The sequence below is a fragment of the Leguminivora glycinivorella genome, chromosome 13, assembly GCF_023078275.1.
Source record: "Leguminivora glycinivorella isolate SPB_JAAS2020 chromosome 13, LegGlyc_1.1, whole genome shotgun sequence".
In the NCBI taxonomy this organism is placed as follows: Eukaryota; Metazoa; Arthropoda; class Insecta; order Lepidoptera; family Tortricidae; genus Leguminivora; species Leguminivora glycinivorella.
The window spans coordinates 18,273,215-18,291,767 of record NC_062983.1 but is presented as its reverse complement, the minus strand read 5'-3'; the positions used below and the strand labels follow the sequence as shown (position 1 = coordinate 18,291,767).

Below are 18,553 nucleotides of genomic sequence, written 5' to 3'. Positions count from 1 at the left end.
AAAGCACGGGCCAATGCTCATATTTATATCTAGTCTAGTCCCCATTATGGATGACTTAGGATCCATAATAACCTGCTGGTTACGTTGTATATTGATGAGTATGACGATGAGAGTAATCTGTCGTAAAATTATACTCGCTACTTTACTAGGATGCGCAAGGTTTCCGAACTTAACAGTTAATCTCCCACCGATGGCCCTTGAAGATAGCCAATATGGTTTACAATTACGAGTTAACAGCTAACCTGCAGCTTGCTATTTATTACATGTGTCATTCACGGGGACGCGTGTTGATCCATATTATCATGGCATTAAAGATTAAATTGAACAAATTCGCGCTTCATAGAGAATGACATGATCTATGCCAGTGTGCACTTTGGTTCAATGCATAAAATTAAAATTTATAATACTGAAGAGCATTTCACTTTGAAATTATCTTTCTACACCAACGGTCACTCTGCGAGTGTATTTTTCGATGTGTGTAAAATAATAGTTCTTTTTTAAATGGCGCTGATTTTAAAAGCCGCCGTGAGATTATATTATTATTTAAATGAAGATATTGCGGGTAAGTTGAATGTTGTTTTCTGATTCTTTTCTTTTTTCGGTTTTTTTATAGAACCCGTCGTGTCAACTAATATGCTCAGTAGTGCTAAACTTTGATGATGTGACTTTACCTAAAGTGTAGGCATAGCCTAAGTAGAAGACGTCCAGTCGCCTACAAAGAGATGTATTCACATTTTCACCTTATTACAATTACAATAAATACAATAAGGTGATAAGTAATATCGCTACCTAAAAGAGAAATTCAGTGATCCTGTAGAGCTCTATCACTTTTATCTCACCACAGATCCGCGAACCCAAAACTGGTTCATCATGCGGACGCCATGGCCCGGAGTAGCCATCATCGTGCTATACCTGGCGTCCGTGTTCTACTGGCTCCCGGCGTTCATGCGCTCGCGGCGCGCTTACGATCTGCGCGGCGTCATAGCGGTCTACAACGCTATGCAGATCCTGATGTGCGGCTATGTGGTTTATAAAGTGAGTTTACGTTGACGCCATAATGCCATAGGTCGTCGTGGTATTAGGTATATTGAGTTTATAATATGGAACCATGGCCCGAGGTAGCCATCATAGTGCCTATACCTGGCGTCCGTGTTCTACTGGCTGGAGGCTGCCGATGCCGGAGTTCATGCGCTCGCGGCGCGCTTACGATCTCCGCGGCGTCATAGCGGTCTACAATACAACCCTAATGCAGATTCTCTACGTGGTTTATAAAGTGAGTAGACTATTTTAAGTAGGTACCTACGTACAAACATAGCAGAACACATGAAACTGCTCAACTTTACAGACACTGTTGGCAATTAAATGGGTTGAAAGATAAATCAATTGTGATAGACGCGTGTGTGATGACAGGTTGCCGGCCCCCATCGGGCATCGCCCATACCACAATAGAAATGAACTCCATATCCCCAGTCGATTTCAACGACGTAAGTGCGTTTCAAAAGTCTTAACCCGTCAGCGTCACTACACTGTAATGTACTCTTTGTGTTTTTATCCCACAGAGCCTTGTACTGGGATGGTTCAGCCACTACCGCCTATTCTGCCAGCCGGTGGACGAAGGCCCTAACAGCGTGGAGTACGCGTGGCACGTCTGCTACACATACTTCTACATCAAGGTCATTGACCTGCTGGACACGGTACGATTCCACACGCACACCTACATAAACTCACGCCTATATTCCCAGAAGGGACTCTTACACTTCCACAGTTGGGCTGGGTACCAATATCTACTCCAAACTCCAAACAACATATACCTAGTACGAATCAAGCACATCGGCTACATATGTATGTATACCTACGGGCGTGCAAGCACTGGGTGGCTACTATGGCCTATCACGTCAGTGCGTCCATAGGCCCAAGTTACAATTTACAAGTGGTAGTCAATGTCTAATATGACAAGTTGGAAAGAGACTTCCGCTTGTAACTTGTAACTTTCAGTTTTGAGAAATAGGCCCCATTTCGTACTTTCTGTGAGTGCAAAAATTACACACCGACGCGATAGGCTATAATACGCCACTGGTATTCAGTGTAGGTAGGTAGTCCCTAACCTCACTCCGAAAACAGATTTGATGGAGGATTTCTCTTTTCTTGGCAAAATTAATTGATGCTAATTTACCCGCTATAAGTTATCTTTATACTGGATTTGATTGTGTACTATGTTATCCATCGCGTGTATAATTTGCATGGTCAGCGGACGTTGTATGCACTATCATGCAAATCTTACTATTGAATTCAAATTAAAACGTGAAGTGATCGTTACTAAGTACCTAAACCTCCACCTTTAACGAAGTTATGTAATGGGCGTATTGTAACAATTGGATTGTCCGAGGCCTATTTTATTTTACAGCTGTTGAAAAAATGTCACTGTTCTGGACGTGACAAGCACGAATCAGCAGTTCCAGGTCACAGTTATGCCTTTCAGATTTGAGGAGTTCCCTCGATTTTACCAGAACTGGGTAAAAAATGGTCTTATAAAAAAAAAATTTCAAAATCTAATGTAAAAAAAAATAACATTTGGAAGCCACTTGAATTTTACCCAGGTCTTAACGAGAACGAAATTTAAAAAAGGGGCCTCAAAATGGTTGTCTTATTATGCTGATGCTGTAGGTAATGCCACGATCCCGATTATCGGCTTGTCCGGCCTGAGAACGAAAGCATTAAATACCCGATGATGGGGTTTTCGGCACTGGACGTAAATGAAATAGACGTGCAGTAGCAATCATTGCCATTTCACACTGCCTGTACTGTAGGTGTAGGTATATTTACTAAGGAAAAAAAAACATATGCCTGCGAAGAAAGCAGAAGCCGCTCATCGCTACTCTGTCGCTAACTTTTCTCATTGTCCTTTGTATGCCAGGTATTCTTCATATTGAGGAAGAAACAAGAACAGGTGACATTTCTGCACGTGTACCACCACTTTGGCATGATAATGGTGGCGTGGGGCATCACCAAATGGGTGCCAGGTGAGCGAATAGTTTCGAAACGTCTTACAACTATATACTTTGTTTCCTTGGGTCGATACCGGACGGTTTAGAGCGCAAAATTACTAGTGTAATACTTTACCTATATCGCTATTACTCATATTATATTAATCTACATCACAAACGGTCTAGAACTCTAGACAATCAGAGATCGATCGCTAATGTCAGTAGAGACCCTCCATCTATCCGTTGGTCCTAGTTTCGAATCCCACAAAAATAGTTGTTTGTGTGATGCTATGCACGTGATCCTTCTCCCAATCTGTTTTCCAGGAGGGCACATGACAATGCTGGTAACACTGAACTCGTTCGTGCACATGGTTATGTACACATACTACTTGCTCACATCCTGGGACGAGTCCTACAAGTACTCGCTGTGGTGGAAAAAACACGTCACCCAGCTGCAGATAGTAAGTATGAGATAAGTACAGCGATCTGTGTCTACATACCTAATAACAGAATGACGAAAAAGGTATGAAGATACGCCAGTACGTACAGTCACAGGCATAAAGAAGTGATGATTTCTTTACCTTGTCGCTTTTAATCGTTTGACATTTCAAACAAGACGTTAATATGACAAGGTACCGAAATAATCACTTATTTATGCTGGTGACTGTACGTACAATATTCAGTTACGTCTCTAACGCCTACCAAAAGTAAATAGCGTCTCGCGATTTACGTGTAAACGTCATTTCACGAAGAAGCTGGCGCAAATGGAGTGAACGAAGCGTGATTGCGTGCATGTATCAGTAATTAAGTATAGTCAGAGTCACCCTATATATATTAAGCGTCGCTACCTTCTGATCTCGCTTTATATTTAAAAAAAAGAAAGAAACTATCGACACGAGAAAAAAAGAGTCACCGTTTTATTAGGACATTATTTTACAGACATTTTCATTCAAATTCAAAATAATTTATTCAGCAAATAGGCCACAGGGGCACTTTTACACGTCACATGTACATAGGTATTTAAAAAATATTTAAAATTGAGTTGAAATTACATTCACTAATTCGTTCCATAATCCGTTGCCAGCTTTCGTGAGTTAACCTGTACTTAGTGTCCCATTGCTAGGCAAAGGCCTCCCCGCTTTTCCTCCACTCAGCCCTATCGCACTGCATCAAAAATGTACGGCTACATATTTACAACACTAAAATGACTATATTTTCGAGTTATTCCTATAGTTACCACTCAGGTTTATAAGACTACTAGCTTTTGCCCGCGGCTTCACTCGCGTTAGAAAGAGACAAAAAGTAGCCTATGTCACTCTCCATCCCTTCAACTATCTCCACTTAAAAAATTACGTCAATTCGTCGCTCCGTTTTGCCGTGAAAGACGGACAAACAAACAGACACACACTTTCCACTTTATAATATTAATATTAAGTATGGATCAGTGGTATCTACTCAGATTTTACCCCACCTTTTATCAATGGTAACTGAACTGTTATAACTAACTGGGTAACCACTAGGTAAGGATAAGTTCGGTTTTGTATCCATTTATTATGTTCTCTGCACTTTATGTAATTTTTTTTATGCAATATGCAATAAAGTGTTTTTCAGTACAGATGGTGTTTTTTTTACGCACTAGTGCGAGAAGTGGTTCATTATATGCCAGGTCAAAACTTCGGAGGGCCATCTGTACTGAAAAACGTCGTTCGATACACGTGCGAAGAGGAAATTCGTAACTCGTGTCGATTTAAAACACTCCCTTCGGTCGTGTTTTAATCTATCGCCACTCGTTTCGAACTTCCTCTTTTTCGCACTTGTATCGAAATGTACTATTACTTATTTCCAGTTGCAGTTCACCTACCTGATGATCCACTTCGGCACTTTAGCGGTGAAGCGCGACTGCGAGTTCCCGCGTCCCTGCGCCTACATCATGTTCCCGCAAAACCTCTTCATGGTGCTCATGTTCGGGGACTTTTATTACAGGACTTATATTAAAAAGAAGCCTAAGAAACAGTAAGATTAATTTAAATCTTCCATATAGCTGGTTTACTTACCCGATGATTCACATCGGCTCTAGTTCCCGCAGAACTTCTTAATAGTTGATATGTTTGGGAACTTCAATTTTAGTCTAATTTAAAAAAAAGACTTGTTTATCCCTAAGAGACGCGCGGTATACGATCATTTCGGCGTTACGGGCAATAATTTCCCTTATTTGTATAAAAACGCTCGTATAAAATGCTGGTCTCAAATTGCCCTTAGGTATATGTAGGTACAAGCTTTCTACTATAATGATTGGTGCCTCTATTTATAAAGTGGAAGTATAAATAAAACAAAGCTATTTAAATATTCAATATAGTCTTTTAAAAGTCTTTTATAAGTACAATAAAATTGTATCCACAATCAGTATTTTATTCGTATCCTATAAGCGCTTTTAGCACCATACTATAACTAAAATATTGCAACACATTATTATGCCAAACCTATCATTTATCAAAATAAATAAAATTCTCACTTTAAGAGATTCTGCAACAGCACAAAACATAGGGTCGAGATAGATGGGTAGGCAATAAAATATGTCGACGAGTATCTGTACCTAGGCCAATTAGTTTCCTTCAGCCATAGACAGGACAAAGAAGTCGAAAGACGGATCCAAAACGCGTGGAGGAGCTATTGGTCTATGAAGGAACTGATGAAGGGCGACCTTCCTCTGACCTTAAAACGGAGACTCGTCGACATGTGCATCCTGCCTGTCCTAACCTATGGTGCTCAAACGTGGTCACTTACCGAGGCGCAAAAGACCAAATTGAAGGTTTGCCAAAGAGCCATGGAGCGCAGTATGCTAGGAGTAAAACGGATTGACAGAATCCGTAACTCTACGCTGCGCTCTAAAACAGGCATTACTGATGTTGGAGTTAAGACCGCCAAGCTGAAATGGGACTGGGCCGGCCATGGCCCACACGCAGACATGTCTGTCGCATGCATCCGCAGAGGTGGGCAAAAATTGCCACGGTCTGGGTGCCGCAAGACGGGCGAGGATCTGGCAGACCTAGGCGGAGATGGCGGGATGACCTGGACGCATATCTTAGCGACTGGCCGGAGATTGCTCAAGACCGTGACGGATGGAGATCCATAAGGGAGGCCTTTGCCCAGCAGTGGGACACCATGTAGGCTATTAATAATAATAATAATAAGAGATTCTGAAAGCGAGAAGGACAAGTCCAGTAAGTACCTAGACTTGGCTCACGAGATAACCACCATGTGGGATGTTGATTCAACGATCATTGTCCCGATAGTCGTTTCAGCGAACGGTCTCATAGCGAAGAGTCTCGACCAACATCTTAAGAGACTCTCGCTCGGTGGTTGGATCAAGGGCCAGATGCAGAAGGCGGTGTTTTTGGACACAGCGCGGATAGTCCGACGGTTCCTCTCTCTGCAGCCCTAACCACCGGCAGCTTGGGCCCTGCCCCGCTGCTGGCGGCACCCTAGGTTAGGTTTTTTATAATATGTTTATATTTTTTTTATTGTTTTGTAAGTGGTTTTGTATTTTACTTTTATATTCGTATTATAAATAACCTAGCCTAAGATTTGAAAGAAATAAGAGATTCTGAAATAAACATGTGAAATCAGCGCAATGTCTTATTATTTAAATTCAGTGAGACCAATATAATTACAATTAATACTACGATTTAAATTGAATTATAAAACTGTACTTTACTCAATTCGAGTTTTAATAAAAACAAAGGAAAATATCCCAGTCATGAGGTAGTACAATATAATAGGTATGTTTTAGTCTATTGCACCAGTAGTACTTACATAAAATTGGTCATTCATTATTTATTAACTTAACCAAATTTAATCATTTACTTTTTGATTCAATCGAAAAGTCTGTTAATTCTGTGACCGTACACCTTTCCATAGTGGCCCCATACAAATATGTTCACTCGTCTGTTATTATGACTCTCTTATTACTAAATATAATATCTAAAATCGAGTTCGTATAAAACACATGGTAGAAAATTCCATGGTACAGCCAGCTGCAAAGAAAAGTGACCCCCTCCCCCTCCTGCAAGTTTGCAGAAGTGCAAAGCTATTGCTGACTGTACAGTGAGCTGCAAAATTGCATGGAGAAATTATGAATAACTTCATTTATAAACTCGCCATGCAGTTTTGCAGCCGATAGTACCTACACCAAGTGACTAACAGTAAAATAAACTCACATAGTCTATTAAAGACGGTAATCTACCGACAGAGATCTCATCACTTCATCCTAGCGAAGAGATTCTGCTTCACCAACTCAATAACACTACTATCACTGAACGCGTCTATAACCGCCTTCGTCAAACAAAGACTCCTCGTCCCGTCTATCTCATCTTCGTCAAAAGAGACCCCCGTGTTCGCAAACTCTCTCACATTCCTTTTTAATAAGTCTATAAGTTCGTCAGCAGTTATAGTGGGGGGTACCTCTAAATTTTTGTGATTCTTTAGTACATCTTGTAGGTCGCAGGACTCGATGTCAGGAGGGTTGGCTTCCTCGTCGCACGTGCGTTGTCGCTTGACGCGTCGAAGCTTGCGACGGCTGTCCAAGTACGATTTGGTGACTGACTCTAGTTGGAGGAATAACACTGCTAACGGGGTGTCTGATAAGTCATCCTGGAAATAAAAAATATATACGGTCAACTAACTTAAATACAAAAATTCGCAAATTTATACAATACATCTTGATACAAAGGGTATAGAGATTTTGTCTTCTATATTCATAGTTAATTGGGCTAAAGGAGTATATTTCCCATCCTACTTTGAACTTTATCTATCTTTAACAGGTTTTCGACTAAATTTTGACATTCTCGTGCCCAATTAAGGGTTAATAAGCAAACTATATGACAGATCAGACATGGTTTTATCTCTTATATAGTTCAGTGAGCATGAAATGCCGTCATCAGAGGGTGACCTTAGTCTAAATTCAATCAATTACTTTTGAGTGAGTTATAATTTATAATCGTAATGCCCACAAATTATAAGTATTTTAACGCACACCCCCAACACGATCACGCAACCACGCGATTATCTCAAACATAAATACTAATAAAGTAACTTGTAATTATTAGAGAGTTTTACCACTCATCTGACCATGAGATGGAATTAAACTAATTCGAATAGTGGTGTTTGCCAGCCCGGTTACAGAATTACATGGAGTAAGAAAAGTTACAGCATGTCAAACTTGTTTAGATATTGACATAAGAATGAGTCTCAAAACAAGCGGGTTTAGAATGATCTAACAGTATTGCAACCCAGGTATCAGTAAGCCCTTTTTGAATTAAACAACTAATGCATGTTGCAATCGTAGCAAATTGGCTTTGTACCAACGCTAATTTTAAAATAGGGATATTTAAATAACATTGCACTTTTTTTTGTAGGTAGGTAATTAGTAGGTTAAGAAATAACGAACATTTTCACACTTACTCATTACAAACAACACCTCTTTTTACACCGCCCGGATTTATGCAAATATTTATACCACAGACCAACCCCTATAGACATCTATTACAAGACGACTCGCGGTCGCCAGCCTTCCTAGTATTTGCACTGATATAAGCGCGGGCGCTCGCCGTGCCCGATCAGTATCGACCAAGTAACAGACCCGAAAGCAGCGCGTGTTTTTCGCACAAAAAAATTGGAAAAGGGTATTTTGATGCCTTAAAGATGTCCACCTGTAGTGTGAAATGGTGTGGAAAGGTAACAAGAAGCTCAAATTTAAAAACAGACGGCATTACATTCCACAAATAAGTCATATTTATAATTTATTCAGAGCCGGCATAGGTCAACTTACATTGGCCACTTACGCGTAAGTAGAGGGACAGTCATACTTCTGTCCCTTTTCATCTGGCGCGACTGCCCGCCGTCCTTGAAACGGCCAATCACAGCGCGCTTAACACATTCCCCGCCCGCTCCTCGCCCCAAACACTGGTGACTCGTATCGCGAACCAAATATACAAGACTGCCACTCTATAGGAGGTTCTCTGTGATTTATACATATTCGAATTGTATCTTTCACATTATAATAGGGGCGAGTTTGGAAGAGCCTGTTGAGGCGTTGTGGTACAGGCAGCCAAAAAAGTGGTTTACCACTTTTCGACCTTACTTATAGAGTTGAAAAGTGGTAAACCACTTTCTTCGCTGACTGTACATACAACTTACAACGCAAACAGCCATACGATACGACCACCTGATTATGAGATGGGACGCCCCTCTAATCTACATGTTGGCGACCCTAATGGCCGACGGCTCAAGATGATCAAGCAAGCAGTCAAGCAATGAAAGTATAATCACTGTGATTCTCATTAAAATGTACACGTTTTCTTTCGTTTACGTAGGTCTTTCTTAGATACCTACCTCGTTAGGATTGACAAGCAGCTTGGCCGTGTCTTGCGGGAGATCTTTGCACACCTGCGCGACCATTATTTTCGTCAACGCCTCCGACACTCGGGTTGAGTTGTCTTTCTCCTGAAAACAAATATAGAACACGTTTAGGTACAAAAAAGAGAAGTCTTTTTAAGCTAGACGTCACAGATGTCATATATACCATAGATCAAGCAAACGTATCTACTTAGCGTGTCAAATGAACTCAGTGAAATCCACTGAGTTGTCCGTCTTTACTCGCAGCTTGCAGCTTTCGGGCGTCAATTTTTGTAAGTTGAAGTCAACCAAAACATAAAAAATGCCTCGTTACGTGATATTCAATTGCAACAACACAAAAATTATGAACAATCAAGAGCCTGAGACATATTTAAAATTACAGGCAAGAATCAACTTCAGTACAAAATTTGACACGCTCGGCCCCTATACAAATATACGAGTATGAATTTGTTTCTTCTATCTAAATTAAGTTCTGTGCTAGACGTTCATATGTTCAATGCGTGCGATGCAGGTCTGTGGACGCTTACTACGGAATAATGCGAAAATACAAACAACAGGTTGATTGGAGGAAATGAGGAGGAAACCCTTTGCCCAGCCTTTGCAGTGGGAGTTTAACTCTATCGTAATGTGCACGTAGCAGTAAATAAGAAAAGCCACCGTGCTTTAAACTGTAGAAATGTAAGGCCTATAACTAGGCCCGCTGGCAACCGTGGCAAGCAGTCAGACGCCATGGCAATGGCACCCTGTCCTTCATGGTTTTATAAATGTTGGCTGTGTATACCTGCAAAAAGCGCTGGTGGCCCAGCGGTAAGAGCGTTCGACTTTCAATCCGGAGGTCGCGGGTTCGAACTTATGTGCGAAATGTCATTTGATATTTGCCAGTCGCTTTTCGGTGAAGGAAAACATCGTGAGAAAACCGGACTAATTCCAATAAGGCCTAGTTACCCTTCTTCGGGTTGGAAGGTCAGATGGCAGTCGCTTTCATAAAAAACTAGTGCATATGCCAAATCTTGGGATTAGTTGTCAAATCGGACCCCAGGCTTTCATAAGCCGCGGCGAATGCCGGGATAACGCAAGGAGGATGATGGCTGTGTATACCTAACATTTATAACAGCCCAGTGTGGGAGCACCATCACAGCCACACAAAAGCGTTTGCGGCGAGAATCGCGGTGTTTCTCATCTCAAGCAATAACATTGCTGTGTTTTGTGTTTATAATAAATAACTTTTATTATAGCCTCGTCGTGCCCAATGTGATTTATAAAAGACATATTCCATTTTTTGGTACTTATAAATTAAAAGCCTGGATAGACAAAAAATACCTATTTTTTTATGTTTTACCTAAATCGTGATACAAAGGAAAATCAACCCTATTTATTCTATAATTTCATAATTTAGTTTAACTTTCAATGGCTCAAACTGTATATGGTGGGCAGGACGAGGACAGGACCAAATTACACAGAAAAGGGCTCAAGCGCAATCAAAGAACACGCTTGCATCGCGCCACGTTCTCAAATCGCTCCTGTGCAGACTTTATGCAAACTAAAATGTAATGTTATCTACTTACATGGGGCAACCACATGTTGAGCGCGATATTGACACTGTCGACGTTTTGCACGTAGTGCCACCAGCCGCGCGGCACCACTAGTGCGTCCCCCGCGCACAACTCCACCATTCGGCCTCTACTTAACCCTGTAACAATGTTTAATACTGGAGATGGGCCGAATACGGGCTTTTGCGAATACGAATATTCGGCCGAACACTCAGTTCGCTTCCCGAACTGAATATTCAGCCCAAGCGCGGATCCAGCTTCGTGCCCAGGGGGGGGTCACGTGGTTAAGGCCCAGGCCTCAGGGGGGGGGGTCACGTGGTCTATTTGTATGGCCAACCTAGGCTCCAGGGGGGGGGGGTCATGACCCCCCCCCCCCCTCCTCCCCTCCTCTGGAACCGCGCATGATTCAGCCGAACACAAACTTGCCAAATGCCGATTTACCGATAATTTACCGAATATTCGGCTCATCTCTACTTTATACATAATCGGTTAGCAAAAGAGCAATTCAAATAGCCAGGCCTTAATTGCCAAGAGTGGCGCTGGAACTTGAGCAATTTCATGTGATCTGCTTGCCCCGTTTGGGAATACAGGAATGAAGTTATGTACATATGTGTGTATGTACGCTCTCATTGCGCCCCGCTCACGCCACGCTCTCAAAACGCTCATGTGTGGCGGAGGCTTAAAAATTCTCGAGCACCGATATAATATATAATTAACACAAAATAACGTCTTAAAATAATTTTACAGGCTATATGAGTACTAAACAATAAGTACCATAATAAACGCTTGGTATAAATATATATGTAGTTAAAAACCTCTATTAGTACTGTTTTTTTATTTAAATGCCTATTCACTTTAAAATAACTGTATGCCAATGCGCAACTCAGGGCATGTTTAAAACAATACAAACTCATGAATGAAATGAAATGTTAACTAAGAGTGACCTCACACGCACGGAACTTACGTCATAAAAGGTGAAACATATAAAAGCTTATGACAGAATAAAGCATTAACCTTGGATATATTTTACCCAATATGGAGACGGGATATGAAGTCATCCATAATTTATTATTGTTTTTACAACCGTTTAATCATGTTTTACAACATTTATAGCTTGAAATAAGTGTAATGAAGTGTGAATCATTTGTAGCTGTAGTATTTTTATTTAATGTAAACCTTATTGTGAAGACGTAAGGTCTATCAATTAAAAATTGTTTTTCCAAGCTTATGGTGTTTGACTTTAATATTAGGGATTAAGGTATATTTATTTAAAAGTATTTAAGAAGAAAATATAATCTAAGGAAAAAAATGACATGAATGAGTGAATTTTATTACATACATACATACATACATACATACAATCACGCCTGTATCCCATAAAGGGGTAGGCAGAGCACATGAAACTACTAAAGCTTCAGTGCCACTCTTAGCAAATAAGGGGTCGAAAGGAAACAAAACTGTGACATATGCAATGCAATATGACATATGCTGTGGTTTATGCAATTATTTGGTCAATAAAGGCTTATCTTATCTTATTAGGGATTAAATTGTTTGGTGTATTTAGTTATAATATACATATATTATTTTGATCAGAATGATTTATTTACATATATGTAATGTACCAACATAACTTTATATTTTCTAGGCATTTTAAAATTTATGTTTTCAGAAAAAAAAACAATTTTTAGATAGTTTCATTGTTGTAAATTATTTGTAATGTTTTTGTTGTAAATATCCTGTAGCATTATATTTTTCTAGATTCCAGATTATATATGTTTGGGCACTTTATCTTGATGGACAATTAGTTTTAAAGATAAGAAGTTGTCACATCCAAAATCTCCAGTATAAGGCAAAGTTAATTTACTTCATATACAATGAGATCAAACATTGTCATTAATGTAAATAGCCTGGAATTCCTTTTTTGAGGAGGTGATCTCAATAAGAATAGGATAGGTGGATAGCCCTACATTTTTTCATGTATGAACTTAGATGCTTTGGAGGTGGTTGAACCCATCCCCTCCTGTAGATTGTACACATACCATTAAAGGGTTCCATATTATTTGGGCAGTGAAAATTCAGTTCACTGTAGACACTAGACTCCTCATAAGGGACTCTTGTGGGCTTCATGCCCCCTGATTCTGGCGGGAACAGAATCCATCGCTTTCTGCAATAAAAGATAATAAAATATTACTGCAAAAAATATTTACCAATACCAGTGAAATTATTTTTTTAAGTCTTAAAATATTTTTTGAATAGGGTTAAAGTGAATGATTTTTTAAAAGGTAATAAACAAAACAAAGTAGACCCCAGGCTCCCATGAGCCTTGGCAAATGTTGGGATAATGCGAGGATGAGGAAGAATAAATAAACAAATCATTATTGTTAATGTTTTAGAATGTTTGAATTAAAAAGTCCTTGTACTTGTCCTGTTGGAAAGATACTAATTCACCCTATAATACTAGGGTGAATTAGTAGCTTTCATAGTAGTAATAAATAAAAAAGTATATAATTTCCACAATTGAACTGTATAAGACAATTGCATCTTAATTATATTGTGTGTAATCATCACATCTTACTTTCCATAAAGTTGTGCTACAATATTGTAACCATATGTGTCCTGATGAGCCGGGGTGTGTGCCCCACTGCTGCCAACCCACAGAGTGGAGTCTGCCGCCCCCTTGTCAGGGTAGCCAAATTTCTGCCATGATACTTCCTAAAAGTAAAATTAGTCTTGAAAAATATGTTAAAAATAAAGTTATTCTTGGAATATATAAAGATATTATAGAGTTCCAAGGTTGTTATATAATCAACTATCCCTTTATAAAACAAATATAATAGAGAAACGCAGGAAGGATGAATGACGCGGAAATGTTGTTTTTAATTAAATAATAAGATTAAGCGCAACTCACAGGGCGGCAGGGCTCTGAGCCTGCTGCTCAAACTCATTGCCAATGAATACAGGATATCTGTAAACCTACCTTAAGGAACTCAGCTTGTTCGTCAAACCACTGGGGTAAATGTTTATAATCAAAATACATCCACTGTTCACTAGTAGGAGACTTGGTGATGAAATCCTTAAAAGGCATAGATTTCATTTCGCATTTTCTCTCCCAGCAGGGCTCGTCAGACACCAAGTGTTTCCTCAAGCACCTAAACGGTACTTCTTTATTACCGAAAGCTGAACACCATTTTTCAATGTCCCACCGGCATAATGGCCAGTCTGATATAAAATCACGGAATACAATGGGCACAGTCACATTTTGAGTAATTTTGCGTACTAAGTCGCTAGACAATGTTTCAGTCATTTTTTTAACTAAAGATATTTATAGTCCGGACAGCCGGAACTTCAGACTCTCGAGCAAGAGTCTAAGGCCAAGTACGACGAGCGAGACGAGACTGAGCTAACAAAATATTTGCACTTGCAGGTGCATTGCAAGTATTGCAACAAAAATAACAAAATACGATGTGACTCATGTGACCACTCGAGTGACAGTCACAGTGACGGATTAGAATGAACGTTCCAAAATAATACTTGATAACTCAAAAGCTGAAGCAACAAGTTAAGAAATGGTATAAAATCTTGAATAAAATATATTTTATAAGAAAAAAACTACTATTTTAAATTTTCAACGAAAATGTAACATTTATATTTTGATATGATTTAAATTTAAATGAACGAAATACATAAGAAATAAAATCTTGCTTATAATTATGTTTTGGAGCGTTGCGTTAAATGACATTTCAGTTGAGCGAGTACCATAAGTCAAAACAAAGCTTGATTTCGGCGTATGTTGTTTATTTTCTCAAATTATTTTATTAAAACAAAATGAAATAAATTGTACTCTAAATAAACAATGGATGCTGAAGTGGTATCTTCTTTTTTTTCTCATCGCAACTGTGACAACGAATCTCAGAAGGCATGCAAGTATATCGGCGATGAGTTCCTAGAACTGGTTGATGATTTAAACTACTCTTTGGAACAACTCAAGTTGCCTCGATCTGTAGAATGCATTTACAACCCTACGCTATATGCGAGGGAAACTTTTGAGATGTATATCAAAAAGTTCTGTAACACGAAAAAGGATATAATGTACTTTGGAATGAATCCTGGACCTTGGGGTATGTCTCAGACTGGCGTAAGTATAAGAACCATAAAATAAAAAATTGAATATAAACCATAAAATTTAAAATATTTAGCCATGCACAGTCAGGACATAACTTTGTTAATAATCTTATCTTAGATGAATGAGTGTTATTAATCTAAAAATCTAATATTTTTCGTTGCAGGTGCCATTTGGGGAAATTAGTTCAGTCAGAGACTGGCTAGGTATTCAAGGGCCTGTCAATAAACCGGAGAATGAGATCAAAGACCGCCCAGTACAAGGTTTTGAGTGTAGCAGGACTGAGGTAAGTATTTTAACAGTAAAATAGTTTCATTTCTCTTGTTCTGTTATTGACTGAACTAATTTATTAGCAATTTTATTTTATTTTAGGTGAGTGGTAAAAGATTTTGGGGACTGTTCAAAGAAATTTGTGGCACTCCAGAGAAGTTTTTTAAAACAAGTTTTGTCTACAATTACTTGCCCCAGCAATGGATGAAGAGTAATGGTTGCAATCTTACTCCTGGGGATTTTAGAGTGAGTATTTCCAATGAATCTGTACAATTCCCAAAAAATAAGGTGTTCATCTAAAATTTTAATCATTCTTTTTTTATATTATTCAATTTCAATAGAAATTTGCCTTTATTGCTTATAAATCATAAGCCATTTTTAGGCATATGGCACAATACCAAAACATACATTTATTGAAATACAATTAACATTTATTTCTTCTTAGCTTTCAGAAATGCAAGCCTTGTTCGACATCTGTGATCCTATCTTCATTAAGGTCCTAGAACTATATGATGTCAAAACTATAGTAGCCATTGGAAAGTTTTGTGAAACAAGAGCCCAAAAAGCCTTGAAGATGCACAGTCCACATAAAACATATCAGGTATTTCATGCATCCACTATCATAAGTAAGTATACCTAGATATTTTTCTGGCACGAATGTCAAGTTATTAATGCTTGACAAAATAAAAACATCGACAACCCTTTTAACGATAAATTGCCTTACTTAAAGTTATTATTTACCCCTAATAATAATCTCAAAAATCTTGAATAATCATGTGAGAAAAATTATGTAAACTATTAAAATATGGTTTGTTTTATTATTATTGTCCATTTATTTTCAAACATGTGACATTTGTATTTAAAAACAATAATGTTATATTATACACATAAATTCAAGCCTATATTCCCTAAACGGGGTCGGCAGAGCACATGAAACTACTCAAGATTCATTGCCATGGAAATAATTAATGACAGGTATTATAATGTAAGTTATCGATGAACTAAATATGGTCACAAAAAGGAATAAGAGTCAACGGCCGCTATTTGAGTCACCTAAGATTTGCAGATGATATCGTCATTCTTGCTGAAACACCAAAGGACCTAGAAATGCTTTTAAAATCCCTGGACCAAGAAAGTTCTAAGGTAGGCCTGGAAATGAACCTAACAAAAACTAAAATAATGACAAACAGCCACCAAAGACCAATGTCAGTAGGAAATAAAAACATAGAATATGTTAGCAACTACATTTATTTGGGAAAACAAGTATCTTTTCATAAGGACAATCAGGAAGAAGAAATTTCCAGAAGAATAAATATGTTGTGGAAAAGGTTCTGGTCTCTCAAGGAACTTCTTAAAGGAAACTATAATCTTCGAATGAAAAAAGTGGTATGGACACATGTATCTTACCATGCCTACTGTATGGTTGCCAAACATGGGCACTTACAAAGACTGCACAGCTAAGAATCAGGAGTACACAAAGAGCTATGGAAAGAAGCATTCTAAAAATTAATTATACCGGTTCGATCAAAAAAAAAATTTTGAAAATCGGTCCACGATTCTCGATACATAAAAAAAAAAAAACATTCAGTAATAAAATCCTCCTTTTTTGAAGTCGGTTAAAAAAGATACAAAAAATAAACAGTAATAAAATAAGGCAGAAGACAGGAGTAATAGATGCTCTCAAAAAAGCTAAAGTTTTAAAATGGAGATGGGCTGGCCACATATCTCGCTATACGGACAGAAGATGAACCATCGAGTCAACAAAATGGAAAGGGCCACCGGGAAAAAGACATCAAGGCAAACCTACGACACGGTGGGCTGATAACCTAGTCCAGGCAGCAGGAAAAACCTGGATGGACGTGGCTCAAAATAGAGAAAAGTGGTCAGAGCTCTGGAGTAGGCCGGCCTAGCACATGATTGCCGCGAGACAGACTGTCATTAATACAGTTAGAGGAAGACGTGTGATCTATCTCGCGGCGACATACTCTCGCGGCAATCATGTGCTAGGCCTACTGAAAGGGGTTCATAACTAACGAAAAGAAACAAGAAGGAAATTTAAAAAAAAAAAAAATAAAACAAAAAAATAGTTACCTATGAGAAAAAGGGCTTCAATAATAATAATAAAATATGGGAAGGAAGTCACTAGTGTCACTTTGTTCGTGCCAGAAAAATATCTAGGTATAATCATAACTTCATAAGTCATAAGTAAATGATAAATGGAGTATGACTTTAGCTTATTGTAATTTGAATGTGCATTTGGTGTACAACTTGTACAAGTAAGCCTTGGCTTTAATGCAGTATTGATACAGCATCACTAGCATCAGCATTACAAATAATATATAATGTAGGTATATGTTACAGGTGTATAATATTATAGGACAGTGATTGCTTATGCTGGTTAATTAAATAGCTATACATTTACATAGCCATTACACTCAATTTGTTCAATAATTATGCTGTAAAAAACCAATGTAAAATAAACCTTAATGTCTTCATAATAACTCATAAGGTGCGTTAGAGTAATTTCGAATGACAGAAATGCTTGGGTAATTTCGAAAGGGGAATCTTTAATTCTTGATATGATGGAAATAATGATGATTTTTATTCGACTTTCGAAATTACCCTAATGCACCTTACTTATATTATTTTGTAAATAGTTTTGATTAAATTTTACTTTCATATTCATATTATAAATAGCTTGACCTAAATATTTTAAATGAATAAAGGATCTCATATTAATTGTTTCAGATACTGTACATTCCACATCCAAGCCCCAGAGCCGTGAACAACAATGACTGGGACAAGAAGGCTGGACAATACTTGAAAAATCTAAATCTAATGCAGTATTACATATAAAGGGTTAAAAGACTGCAAAACCTGTATGTGATTTCCATAGCTGGGCATTAACTCGTTAATCCGTTAATCGTTAATTAACGAAGTTAACATTTCGATTAACGGATTAACTTTTAAGTTAACATTAAAAAATGTTAACGGACTCGTTAACTTCCGTTAAAGTTCTCCGAGTCCGTTAATCGTTAATCCAGTAGGACACAGGCACCACCTGCACTGCGAAAAACACGTTCTGAACGCTACTATAAAAGCCCGAAGTATGGCAAATCCTAGGATTTACCGGTAAATCCTAGGTTTTACCGATGTCGATCTTTAAAAGCCCGAAATATTACCTAAGGCCGGCAACAGACAGTCTTAAAAATTCA

General features: G+C 38.4%; 3 protein-coding genes across 3 annotated transcripts; 2 read left to right on the top strand and 1 right to left on the bottom strand.

The window, feature by feature from the left end:
* Positions 1-437: 437 nt before the first annotated feature.
* Positions 438-5,929, top strand: LOC125232885 (elongation of very long chain fatty acids protein AAEL008004-like). Its single transcript, XM_048138711.1, has 6 exons — positions 438-562; positions 845-1,035; positions 1,560-1,694; positions 2,915-3,020; positions 3,309-3,445; positions 4,831-5,929. Exons 1-6 carry the CDS (start codon positions 502-504, stop codon positions 4,999-5,001), a joined length of 801 nt encoding a protein of 266 aa, XP_047994668.1. The 5' UTR covers positions 438-501; the 3' UTR covers positions 5,002-5,929.
* Positions 5,930-6,581: 652 nt separating this feature from the next.
* LOC125232884 (HSPB1-associated protein 1 homolog) lies at positions 6,582-14,444 on the bottom strand. Its single transcript, XM_048138710.1, has 6 exons — positions 13,926-14,444; positions 13,524-13,660; positions 12,988-13,112; positions 10,964-11,088; positions 9,375-9,485; positions 6,582-7,634 (listed from the first exon to the last, which is right to left on the bottom strand). Exons 1-6 carry the CDS (start codon positions 14,250-14,252, stop codon positions 7,242-7,244), a joined length of 1,218 nt encoding a protein of 405 aa, XP_047994667.1. The 5' UTR covers positions 14,253-14,444; the 3' UTR covers positions 6,582-7,241.
* A 284-nt stretch (positions 14,445-14,728) lies between these two features.
* LOC125232879 (single-strand selective monofunctional uracil DNA glycosylase) lies at positions 14,729-18,519 on the top strand. Its single transcript, XM_048138696.1, has 5 exons — positions 14,729-15,083; positions 15,235-15,354; positions 15,441-15,584; positions 15,784-15,939; positions 18,087-18,519. Exons 1-5 carry the CDS (start codon positions 14,802-14,804, stop codon positions 18,192-18,194), a joined length of 810 nt encoding a protein of 269 aa, XP_047994653.1. The 5' UTR covers positions 14,729-14,801; the 3' UTR covers positions 18,195-18,519.
* The last annotated feature ends 34 nt before the right edge of the window (positions 18,520-18,553 follow it).